We start from the raw sequence: 13,079 nt of genomic DNA on the forward strand, positions 1-13,079 counted from the left end.
TGCCTTCAAAAGAGAGAGTTCTCTTGGTTCGACACAGCTATGGATAAAGCTATTGTTCCATTAATTTGAAGAGCTCTGTGGTGGTTATGTTGTGGGAACTGCACAGTCTCATTTGGAAAAGTAGTAACTGTCCATACTCCAGCACTAGAATGTAATTTCTGTGCACCAGCCTCAAGAATCTAGGTATACTTCGGTTTTGTTGAATTTTTCTAGGCACCGGGCTCCCTCAAAATTAGAACAGATGCAGCCAGCTAATAACTGAATCCTATTACTCTGGCAGTCTGCTGTTTTCGTTCAGTACAGTATTCCATTTCTATTTTTTTACGCTGAATATTTGTTCTTTCATTTCCATGGTTACATGTCTCTCTCTCATAGTAGGCTGCTATTATTCCCCAGAGTGTTCTGGTATACACTGAGTTACTCATCTCCCTGAAGCACTCTGAAATGCACTGAAGGGTCCAAATGGAAGAAAGGCACGGGGTATCTTTGACTAAAATACCACCCTACTCACAGCAAAATACAGTGCTGAGATTCAGGTGGCTAAGATGTTTAATTACAATTTTTTGCTCAATAAAAATGAGATCAAAATTTGATTATGTTTTGGGGACAGTAGTTGCGGGGAAAAGGTCATAACTTAATGTGTTGTATTACAGGGAAATGTCCGTAGTGTGTATGAGTATTTACTCATGCTGTGAAAAAGTCACTGATGAGCTTTATCCAGCATGTCAAGACTAAGAACCTTGCTGACTGTGTTGAGGAAGCTATTCTCCCAAGCATTTATTTTAGTGGTTTCTCTCCCATGAGAGAAAGTCTCTGACTAAGCAGGCAAGCAGAAGATAACTTTCTAGAAGTTTTTAGGATGTTGGGTACTTTTCTCCTATTGCAATGTCAGTTCCTATCTTCCTGGGTCTCCTGGAGCAGAGGAGGACCTGAACGCTAACCTGCCTGAAGAAAAGTTGACCTGCATTAATGTAAAAACTTTCTATGTCTGGAGAGGTACAGAGAGGCCTGCATAGTGGCTGAGGAATTAGTTCTTGCAGATTTCATTTCCAGGCATGATGTCCAGTGCTTATGCTGACACTAAATGGACTGGTTCTAGCTCCAGCTGCAGGAGACTGCCTAAAGCAGCTGCTGTCATTTTATATACCTGTAAAGAAGTCATTGTGAATCAGTTGTAAAATGGTGGTGGTGATGTATGGCTGAAGGGGCTGGTTTTAAAGAAGGAATGTTTATCTAAACTCCTCATATAGAAGAGTTTTTCTATAGTCTCATTAAAAGATCTAATTTATCTTCATTTTCTCTCTCTCTTTTTTCGTCTAGGACCTAGAAAATCAGCTTGCAACTAAATCCAAAATGCTCGATGAGCTCATACAGACTGTAGCTTTAAATGAAAGTGCAGAACAATCCCCGGAAGCTGCGCCTTTCAGGATAGCTGAGCTGTGTGAAATGAGGGACAACGTTGTCAGCCAGGTAAAGGGTTTGATTGCATTCAGATTTCCTCGTATACATATTCTTTCCACCAGTATTCTTAATCTTCTTCATGAAATGGCAGGAGCTGGTGCAAAAAAATTGTTAAGTATTCTTGAACTTAACCTTCCTAAGAACTTCCTTTTAAGTCTCTGTCATGCCAAAAGTTAATGTGTCCAAGGATGAGAGCAAGAAAAAGTCCACTTTCAAAGCAGTTTGAATACAGGGGGAGAAAGGACAGACCTACACCTGCAGTTTAAGAAAATAAAGAAATTGCATTGGTATTTTTCTGTTGAGTTAAAAATGGACATCTTCAGCTTTCTGACTCAATCTGCTTTTCAAAAAAATACTCTGGCCTTCTTCCTCTGGAGTATGTCAGTGGAAGCTGCCTACACCTCTGCTGTTCTCACTGGAGCTTTTCTACTTCTCAGCTACTCTTTCCTCTATAAACAGGGATGGCTTTCCATATCTCAAACCCTACACAGTCCCCAGAGGCTTCAAGGAGAGACAAGGCAAATTGGTTTTCCATGCAAACTGGCTCCCCAGCAGTCTGCATATGTAGTTGCATTAGCTTTATATCTGAAACTGATCTTTTCTGTCTAGATATAATCGACAGACACAGAGGACATAATAATGACTACAGTTAAGGATTTGAGTTTGTGATAATAAATAGCCATATATTGGAGAGGATTATATGTGATCCAGTGATTGTATTTGTAGTTAAGATTCCCTTACATTTTTATTATGAACACTTTGCTTTTGTTCTTCAGAACTTTGTGAAACATGAGCCCTTTTGCTTGAACGCTTCCACATGAGGTGTCAGTCCAGGATGAGGTTACTCCTCCTTGTTTTATGTTTAAATAGAGATGATGTGGCTGTTCCACAGCTAAAAAACGGAGAGATTTTTGTATGTGCATATGATGGAAAAGGAAAGTTTTTCATTTTGTTGCAGAGCTGGGGGGTTGAATTTGTCAGGATTAAGCAGCCTAGTGCTTTTTTCTAATTAGTCACAATGTTAGTATTTTTGTGACTTAAGTATTGAAATTAGAAATTGCAGATTGTTCTTACAATCTAGTTGTCTGCATGTGTGATGAAACGCAGAGTGCAGCTTTCTTCCCATGGCTGACTGGCCTCAGCAGGAGCCAGGCTGTGACTTCAAATACAGGTCTCAGGAGGTGTGAGACCTTGCTTGTACTGTCTGTAGGCTGATCTTGAGACTGTGAGTCTGTGGCCCAGAGACATTTCACGAGCACGATGTCTTTCCATCTTCTTTGTGTGGGCAGTAATTAGCTGCAGGCTACAAAAAGCAATTAGAGTTTCCTCCCACCTCCATGATTCAAATGAGAATAAGGTTGATTAATCCATCTACTCCTGTGTGCCTGGAACTGTGATAGTAGGATACGATGATTAATGCAGTCTATTTAACATGCACTGTGGTTGAGAACAGTCTTCATCTTCCATTGAGTGGATGCATAGTTAGAACTGAAATCTGGCATCTGACTTTGCCAGGTCCCGTGGAAACATGCTTCTTTCCTTTCCTGGTTTGCATGTTTTTCTCAAAGCATCTGGTGCTAGCATGACTGAAAGCAAATACTGAACTAGATGAATGTTTTGTCTAACCCAGGGCATGTGTTGTGTGCTTACCTGACACTGAAAGGTAAAAATGAGAAGTCACTCTGAAGATCTGCAGTTTTGTATTTGTAATGTCTAGCAGTATGTGGCAAATGGAAAACTTGCTTGCCCCAACGCAGATTAAGCGATTGTAATAATGAAAGATGCAAAGAGTAAACAAAGAGGATATTTCTCATTTTATTGTGTATGAAAATGCTATAGTTCCTAGATTGTAGTTTTGTTGGGCCTATATTTGTAGAGCACAATTGCATACATGGGGTGATAGCTCTCTGGAGTGTTTTAGTAGCATCTCCTTTTCAGTAAATTTTGAATAAATAAAACTTGATCCGTGGATCAAACCGTCTGCTTCCTAAGAATATTAAGGCTCTCAACTTCCTCCTACTTCAGGTTGATTTTGGCATGAAAGAATAAGCAGTAGATTGTTTCAGTACTTCCTTTTTTTTTTTTTTCCTTTTGGGGGGGGTGGGGTATTGTGGCTGGCAGAAAAGTGCTACCTTGAAACCAAGTAAAATTTTTATTTCCAGCAAATTCTTTTACTTCTCTCTAAATACTGTTTACTGCTTAGTTTGAAGCCTGCACAATTCATTACCAAGTAGAAGTATACTTTAAGTTGTGAAATTCTTGTGGATTGTCATGAATTGAGTATTGAGCTGAGATTTAAGTCAGTTTAAAGGTGATTTATATGTGAGACAGTAACAAAAATGGTTTGTTTGCAGGTTGCACAGCTAAAGACCTCTATGCAGTCAATACTGGAACAATGGAGGGTGTATGATGAAATTTATGCAGAAGTCAGCCTGATGATGACAAGATATTTGTACTGCATAGACCAGTGCAAACCTTCTGTGCTGTCATTGGAAGCTTTGAAAAAACAGGTTAAAACTCTGCAGGTAAATCTACTGGAGTTGTCTTACTTCTGTGCTTCCTTCTGTGTCTTTAAACAAACAAAATGCACTGAAAAAGAGCTACACATTTTTTTCTCAAGGAAATTACTCTTTATTGTAGTGCCAGTGAAGTCAGTGGAAATCTATTTATTTATTTATTTTTACCTTATGTTTTTACCTTATATTTTACCTCCAGAGTTTTTCACTCTCAGCTGGGGACAAATAATAAATAGGAGGATCTGGGTTACCTCTTTACTTTCTTCACCCTCTTTATTTATAATCTGGATCAGATCCCAGATATGGTCCATGGCAGGAGTCTGCAATCACCTGTCTCAAGAAGGAGAACACAAAGCTGGGGACAGGAGCTGTCAAGGCAACTTTACTGCTAATAGATATTTCCATGAAACAGCAGCCTAAAAGGAGACATTTTGATTTCTAGTGAATTTGTTTTATAAATTCAAGTCAATGTGTTTTTTAACTGAGCTGTTTCCTCAAGAGCAATAAATGACCTGAGTTTAAAATAGGCTGCTTGAACAATTTTCATATTTGGACCATGTCACCTCTCTTTTATTTTTTTAATTTTTAAGATGAGGTGTTAAGTTTTTCACGGGCATTTTAGTCTGTGCTGCAAATGCGTATCATTATCGCTACCGTATCCCTTCCAACCTAAAGGGGAAGCTATGCTTAGGTCATTTGTCTCCACAACTAATTATGATAATCCATTTTGCAGTTTCTTCAAGATGAATTGGAGAACAGTGAAGAAAGTTGGGCCAAGTTCCAGGTAGCTGCCAGTAATCTGAAGAAGAACTGCTCCCCATCCTTTGCAGAGATTATCGACCAGAAGTGCACAGAGGCAAACACCAGGTACACTTGCAAAAAAAGACCCCCAGTTATTAGTATTTTTAAAAATAAGAGTTGCTCAGTAGGACTTGAACGTATGTCAGGTTTTTAAATCTCCATATCTCTGTTAGCAATACTCTGCTGTCTAAGAGTACCTGTGTGAAGAGCAGCTGATGCTACTGCTTGTTTCGTGATGGATCACAGAGCACAAAATGGTGCTGTCAGCTGGCTTTCAGTAACATGACTGTGAATGCAAGGAAACTCCCCCAGGAACCTTACACCAAATCACATTCTGATCCGTGAAGTGAATCTAAAAGGAAAATATACTTACTACAATTTGATATGTTGGCAGGTGGAGCTCAGTAAATGAAGACATCACAGATCAACTACGGACAGCGAAAGCGATCCTGCAGCTCTGGGAGCCCTTTGATATTTTATGTACTGAGGCTGCAGCCAAGTTACAGCAACATGAAGAGCAGTGCACTCAGCTCTTGGATGCTCACATGCCTGAGGATAATCTGGTAGAAACCCTGAAGCAGAGGATACAGGATATAAAGGTGCATGAATATGTTTCTGCTGCCTTATACAAGCCAGCACGTATTTACAGAAGCAAACAAACACAACAAAGCCAACAAATCAAAAAATCAAAAGAACACCTTCTTTTTTTCCCTGCCCCTTACCCCAACCCCCAAAGTTCAGTCAATGGAAAACCTAAAATCTGACTTTTTTCCATTAACAGACACCTTTGTGTTTCCTTTAAATACTTTGATCGGATTCTGAGGCCAAACCGAACTAGTGTTAGCATAGGATGAGAGGAGAGCAAAGGGGAGCAATAATATTCACATCTTTGTCCCTTTCTGCTTTACAAAGAGTCATTCTATGTTAGAAAGTATCATTAAACCAAAAATTATTTAAATCTATGGGGCGCTGCTTGTGAGGAGAGATGACATCCATTAGAAAAATAGCTGACAAAAAAGACCAGTTTTCCAGCACACAAGACAATCCTGAGGTCTTATACAGACTTCTTTAAATTGTTTTTATTTGATTTTGGTCCTTTTTTTGACCTGGTCAGATAAGTGCACAGATTTCTGAGCTCATTAGATCCTTCCAGACAGTTCAGACTTCAGGTAAATGAGAACTCATGCTGAGACCAGAGGGTACATTTGTCTCTTTTAGGTAGCAAAGCTGTCGTTAGATTCTGACATTTTTGGTTTCTTCAGACTGCAATAAAGAAATACAATAATCCTTATTTCAGGACAGAGCAATGATTCATCGTGCTTTATGAACCCATTTGGAAGAAATCCAAACTATCCGATTTTGCATGTAGCCAATTAAAAAAATTTACATTATGGGAAATAGAACATGTATAGTTCTTTCTGTGTCAGAAACAACTGACCGCAGCAAAACTTAGACCAAAGCTTCTTTCAACCTTCTTCTTATCTATGAATGGCTGTGACACAAATTTGTAAACATGTCAGTAAAGAGGCATCACAATTTCTGGACTTTTTTGAAAGAGTTTTGCAGCTACTAAGCATGGCATCACTATTCAATGTACAGTGTAAGAACTCAAAATGGGTTTTCTTATGCGAGAAGTGGTAGGACATGAGAAAACCCCCTCAAGTTGCACTAGGGGAGGTCTAAATTAGATGTCAGGAAGAATTTCTTCATGGAAAGGGTGGTTAAGCATTGGACCAGGATGCCAGGGAAGTGGTGGAGTCGCCATTCCTAGAAGTATTTAAGAGATGTGTAGTTGTAGTTCTTAGGGACATAGTTTAGTGGTGGACTTGGTACTGTTAAGTGATGGTTGGACTTGATGATCTTAAGCATGTTTTACAACCAAAATAATTCTGTGCTTCTATGATTTGCTAAATTGCTAAAGCAGTAGTTTACAGAGCGATCCATTCCAAAGGCAGGGGTCAGGAACTAAGAGCCATATTGGTCTTCAGGGAAGCATGTCTGCTCTTTGCTATCAACCAGAAACCTTTGTTTGTTACTCACAGAAAAAACAATATACAGTGACAAAATCAGGGTGAGTCATGGCTAAAGGTAAATGACAGTTGTAGAACTTAGTGAATTTCAGGATAACATCTGGCCTCTCTTTGTCCAGGTCAAAAGAAATAATGAAGCACATTGAACAAGTATAAAATGGTTTGGTTTTCTTTTTTTCTTTCCCTCCCTGCCCCCCCCCTTTTCTTGCCTTTAGAATTTAATCTCATAGCATCACTTCTGTAATACAAATAAAAACATAGACCTTAGTCACTAAGGAATCTCAGGTACTGATATGTTCTTATCATGATACCATTTCTCATCTACAGCACGGACCAGTTTATTCATCTGCTAGTGTAAATCAAGTCCGTAGAGAGGGATATTCTAATTTCTTTCCCTAATCTTTTCTGTAGCAGTAATAAAGCCCACTGCCTGAAGTCACTGGTATTCTATTGAACTTTGAACTGTGCCTTTCCCAGCACTAGAGTCAATTGATGCTATTCCCTTTATCCTCTGAGTAAAAGACTGAAGCTTTTACCATAGCTGAATTTGGCCCGCAGAGGAGATCAACAAAAAGAGCTTAGTTACAGCAACAAAAGATACTAAATGAAAGTGGCACATGAATGAAGATCTGATTCATTTGCTGACTTTTTTTTTTTTTTTAATTTCTCCTTCTCTCATCAGAATTTACAGCATGGCCTTCAAAACATAGTGGGATGCCGTTCCCAGATTTCAGAGTTGGCTGATCAGATAAAACAGCAAGCTGGGACAGCTGCACAAGCCGTTCTGCTGGAGAAACTGCAACCACTCCAGAGAGCATCCTATTTGGAAACGATGTTGCAGAGGAAGTTAGATGAATTTGAGGTATTGTTATGAATAGTAAATTAGCTCTCAATGTGAGATAACTTCTTCACTAGAGCCCTGTAGCTCTTGAATTGAAATGAAATTTCAGTAAAATAAAATTTGATGGTACGGTCAACCATGTAAAGAAAATAATACATGAAGCCAAAAGGAAAGGTGAAGAGTTTTACTCTTCCTACCTGTCTAACTTCAGGCAGTTGCTGTAACAAGCCTTTGTAAGTGAACCTATTACAGCCAAGCAGTAGGATATCCTCACATGATTACATTTTTTATTATGAACTTTGAAGTATGTTATAAACTTCCTCATCTATGCTTTGGAACAAACCTAAGGGCTTCAATTTGCTTTCATAAGAATGAACACAATGTATCTAAAACCAACCCAAATCTTCAAAAAAGGTATCCCAGATGCCCACATTTCTTGCATTCATATATATATGAATCTCTCAAGATTTAGAGATTTTGCTTCTTGATATCTGCCTTGGCTTAAATTTTACCCTTGTCCAGTACAAACAGTGAAAAAGTTCAGTAAGTGAGTTACAAATACATTGGAATTTGGATTTAACATTTGTTTGTTTTCCTGAGGTTATTATTGCTCCTTTTTCTATAGTAAATATGTAGATTAAGCAGACTCATAATTAATGTAAATATGCAATATTTGTCCTAGTTCAATCTTTTACAACTGGAGGATTTTAAGAACTGTCTTGAAACTCTGGAGGGTCATGTCAAGAACTGCACAGACGCCTTTGATAGTCTCCATCTAGAGGTAGAAACAGACAACTCAGAACTGGTCATGGTATGTTCAGTTTCCTAAGTACTCAGTTAGCTATCCGTAGAATTTAAGTACATAAAAAACTCTAGATGTGCATTGCAGGACAAACAGACTGCATGAGGGGGAGGAAAATCACATGGATTTGGGGTTGATGGGAGATACTTTTCTTCAGCTTTGTTCTGCAGCTACCTAGTCACCCTAAATGTAGGGTACAAAGTGAATCTGCAAGTACCAGCTCTTGAGTATCTGTTCAATACTGTTGGAAAAGGGGGCCCCTTGTAAGGGAACTGTAACTTTTTTATTTCCTTTGTTATCATAGAAATGTTGTTTCTTTGTGTTAGCATTTTGATTGCGATTAATTTACCTTTTTACTTCCAGAATCATACACTGGAGCTTGCTGCGCTTTCTCCAAGCATAGAGAGTTTGAATGAAGCAAGCATTAAGCTGCCCCTCAGTGACTTCACCCTAAAGAAAATGCAGAGCTTGACTCGGCAGTGGAGTCAGAAAACAGCAACTGCTCTGGAACTCTGCAGGTCTGAATTGTAAATAAAAAAAAATCACTACTAAACATTTCTTTTCTTTGAGGAAAAAATGAAAATCAAATTAAAGCATGGGAAATATTTCAAGCTGTTCACAGCTTATACAGGGACATTTCCAAAGTTGGATTTCTGCCTTCCAGTTTTCCCCAGAGTATTTAATGGATAGTTCTATTCCAAGTCATTTGAAGCAACATAGGTGAAGAAGGTAGTGAAATGCCAAGCAAAACCCTACTGCATTACTACTGTATAACCATCACATTAGACTATATGCAAACATATGAACAAAAACAACCACCAGCAAAATAGTTTCTGATGGTTTCTTTTGTTTCACAGTGTGCATGAGGGAACTCAAAATGATGAAAAGAAATTCCTTCAGAAATGTGAAAACTGGATAAATTTCCTAGAAAAAATGAAAGAGGCCTTGAAGACAAATATTCCAGGACGATTTGAAGAACTGCAGGAGCAACAGAGAGTATATGAGGTAAAGCGGTAAAGCCAGCTCTGAAAATGGAAATATCTTGAATGGTGAAGGTGATGGGAAATCCTTAGAAAATGCTACTCCCTTTGAAATCAGATCTGGGCAGAGTTTTATGGAGCATTTAATTCTTTAGAAATGTGGTCTTATTCAGAGGAAGACTCTGAAATTTGAAAATCATTTTCCAAAATGAAAGGATTGCTTTCTGCCTGGATCAGACCTTCAGAGACGTATCCTCAGGTGTTGCCTTATGGAAGTCCAAGACTTCTCCAGCCCTTAGGTTAGTTGCCTGCATGCCTGTCCCACAGTGCGGACACCTGTTGTCAATGGCAACTTGCTTAGGCAGCTTACTGGGGATCTGGCAGGAACCTCACCAGTTTCTGGAAGGACTGCATTTAAAAGAAAACATTTTCACAGAATATTTCCTTTTTGACCAGCTGGTAGATTTGGATAGAAAATCTGTTTCACTGGCATTTTTCCAAGCACTTGCTATTGTTACTGAGAGAGAGTGCTTCACACGTGTACGGCTACCCATTCAGAGGGGATGGATTGCATACTTGCAATAGCATGTGGATGCAATTCCAAGTAAAGTGTCCTACAGACTTTGTCCTAGTGCAAGGAAGATGGAAAAACAGCTAGAATTGAGGTAAAAAAATCATATAAATGCTTAACATCACGAACTCTTAGGATGAGCTTTTTGCTACTGCAGTGGACCAGAGCTTCACAACACCATAAGTACTGCTGCTAATTCCACTGGATGTTAAGGCTCTGCATGTTAATGACGTTCACTAGGATCTGTAGAAAGTTATGTGCGCTCTCTTACTTATACTTCTCCAAATCAATTCACTCACTGAAATACGATTAGTTATAGAACAAGTGTGGTAAAGAGTAAATACAGCTTTATAGCAGCTTTTTTATACCTTTCCAGTGGGTTTCTGTCTAGACTGCATTTCTCTTGAATGAGTCCAACAAACTTAAGGCTTCAAATTAACTGTAACATATAGCTTCTGTTGGGTTCAGTTACCACATAGGAGCAAAATTTCCCCCTGGTATCCAAAAAGTGTGGAATCTTTTAGGATGCATTGGATGATAGCAGTTGAAAATAATTGAGTTTTCAGCATTTAAAATTATAGGTTTTGTCACTCTAGAGGAGCAGAACCAGCTTTCACAGCAAAGGTTATTTGATGGATAGTTAAAACTGTTGTTCTCATGGTATTTTCAGATGCTGCAAACTGAGATTTCCATAAATCAACAGACATTTAATTCTATCATAGCAAAAGTTCTACTCTTCTTGGAATCTGGAGAAGCAGAAAAAAGGTATTCCATGTGTTTTTCTCCCTAAGATCTTACTGATTCAGTAAATAGGCTGTCTTCCTTGGAGTTGGTATTGAACATTTGCTCTCTTGAGAATGCAAACCCGAATTCCTGACCAGATTTGCTCTATAAATTACCCCCTGGCACATTTTGCAAAAGTGTGAGGAGGTGCAAAGAGAAAGAAACGCAGGTGCTCAAACTCCATTTTGGATAGTAACTGGATGTTCTGCCAAAAAAAAATAATTGGTCCTGGCTGCGAGGCTTCCTTGTATGCTGCTTCCCTGCATTTGCTAAAACAGCATGGTTGAGAATCCACCATCTTGCAGGAGAGTAATGAGGATGCTGCATATAAAGGTCCCTTTTTCTCTTCCCAGACCTCTCCACTTTTTAAAGTGCAGAGGTGTGAGACTCTATTTACACTGCCGCTAGCTCAAATGACAGTGTATTAAGTCATTGGCCATACGATCCAAAATACATGAGAACTAAACCTGTTTTTTATTATTATCATCTTATACTTTTCTCTTAATCAATGTAGAGTAAGAAGAGGCATATAATGTTTGTGAGCAGAGCTACAACTGCTTCAGGCATTTCTGCTGTGAAGACATTACTCCTCTCTGCTAGAGCTTGCTGCTTCCACAGAGTTGGCAGGACAAAACTGCCCTCACCTCAGCCACTTCAGTGTAGCTTGGCTTAAAGATGCCAGGGAAGGTAGGGCTAAACTAAGCAAAGCTGCTAGATTTTTTTGTTGAAGCTAACCCCACAAACACATCTGTTTGTATAAGAGCTAATCTGGGAGCCATGGCCTCCTGCAGGGAAGCAGAAGGGATAGTTGGGGGGCTGTCTTAACCATTCCATCTAGATCTGATGGATCATCTAAACATGTTGTAGGAGAAGCAAAAAAAGTGCTCCTTTACTGAATGGGTTCAGTAACAACACAGAGCCCTCACTTTGCAGTTATGTCCTACTGCTGTAGGATACAGTGATGGTTGAACTCTCCATTACAGCCTGGTAAAAGCACAAATCAATTTTTGTGATGTCATGAGAGATCTTATCACACTTCTTGTTCTTTGGATAAGTGTTTAGTGCATATTGTTTCTGTGATTTCTGTACTACGTATGTTGCTATACCACAATAGCAAGAATGACTTACATTGTCACTTTTTGTATCATGTAAAATTTTTGCTTTTCTTAAAAGATAGAATGCGTAGAGCAGAGCTGCGCTTATGGATGCATAGCATCTTGTGTTTAGTTGGGTATTACAATTGGAATTTTACAATACTGTAAATGTGAATCCATCACAGTTACTGGAAAACACAGCCAAAGTGTTTTAAGGTTAAAGTAGTTTAACGCTTATCACCTGTTGTCTTCAGGACAGAATTCATTTCCAAGCTCACACTGCTGAAAGAGCAGTGGCAGAATGTTATCCGACTGGTTCAGCAGAGGAAGAAAGATATCGATGGACTTGTGAGCCAGTGGCAGATCTTCAGGAGTTCCCTGCAGAGTCTCAGCAGATTCCTTGATGATATGAACAGCTTCCTCCTTGCTGTGAAGAGCCAGGACTGCTATAGCCTTTACCACCTCAGAAACCTAATTCAGGATTTCAAGGTACTGTTTCTCTTTCTGATAAATCTAAAATCTGTGTTTTTTCTCAGATAGAATTAACTTCTGTCTGTAAGGGAAAAAGCTTTAAATCACCTCTTTTTTGGAGGGAAAACCAATTGTTGTCTTTTTTTTCTTAAAGCTAAGCATGGATGAGGAAACCGTGACATTGTGAAAGGCTCATTATACTAACAAACTTCATGATAAATGTTGTAATTGGTATGCTTTAAAATATTGATACGAACACAGAAATCCAGGGTATTCGGAAGATTAGACATGGTTATCAGGTATCCTCTGTGCATGCATCTTGTTGACATGGGTCCTGAATGCAGGCCTTGCAGCTTGCCTGAAGGAAGCAGGTGCATATGTAGCAAGACAGGCCATATGGGTCCCACGTGTGCATGGATGGACAGGACGTGCCAGGAACTGAATATAGAACGCTTGCAAGGGGTCTATCCTTGGAACCACCGCTCCAGAATGCACAGATCCAGGAAGCAGTTCTTCAGAGAAGCTTGTTATGCATTTTACGTACTATGGAAAAAATGTTTCCCTTTGTTAATTTTGGGTGTCTTGGCTTACCATTTAATTATACAGCTCAGTCTTTTATAAGAAAATAAAAACTAGTAGTGAATTTGGTGGTTGCTTAAGGCAACCTAAAACCTTTCAAAATTTATTATTAAACTCCTCTATTTGTACTGTCCAAGGTTTATCATGATT

At 39.0% G+C, this 13,079-nt stretch overlaps 1 protein-coding gene across 7 annotated transcripts in view; it reads left to right on the top strand.

Annotated features, from left to right (window-relative positions):
• SYNE2 (spectrin repeat containing nuclear envelope protein 2) overlaps positions 1-13,079 on the top strand; it is a 187,370-nt gene that overhangs the window by 133,694 nt on the left and 40,597 nt on the right. For 6 of the 7 annotated variants that reach the window (XM_072038197.1, XM_038179355.2, XM_072038196.1 and 3 more), the window contains 10 exons: positions 1,321-1,470; positions 3,816-3,986; positions 4,711-4,844; positions 5,173-5,377; positions 7,491-7,670; positions 8,332-8,460; positions 8,815-8,969; positions 9,309-9,456; positions 10,673-10,767; positions 12,134-12,368. In XM_072038197.1, coding sequence (XP_071894298.1) covers positions 1,321-1,470; positions 3,816-3,986; positions 4,711-4,844; positions 5,173-5,377; positions 7,491-7,670; positions 8,332-8,460; positions 8,815-8,969; positions 9,309-9,456; positions 10,673-10,767; positions 12,134-12,368 — 1,602 coding nt within the window. Of the gene's footprint in view, positions 1-1,320; positions 1,471-3,815; positions 3,987-4,710; positions 4,845-5,172; positions 5,378-7,490; positions 7,671-8,331; positions 8,461-8,814; positions 8,970-9,308; positions 9,457-10,672; positions 10,768-11,299; positions 11,473-12,133; positions 12,369-13,079 lie in introns of those variants that run through there. The other variant, XR_011809434.1, reaches the window with a different exon arrangement.

Source organism: Anas platyrhynchos, chromosome 5, assembly GCF_047663525.1.
Source record: "Anas platyrhynchos isolate ZD024472 breed Pekin duck chromosome 5, IASCAAS_PekinDuck_T2T, whole genome shotgun sequence".
In the NCBI taxonomy this organism is placed as follows: domain Eukaryota; kingdom Metazoa; phylum Chordata; class Aves; order Anseriformes; family Anatidae; genus Anas; species Anas platyrhynchos.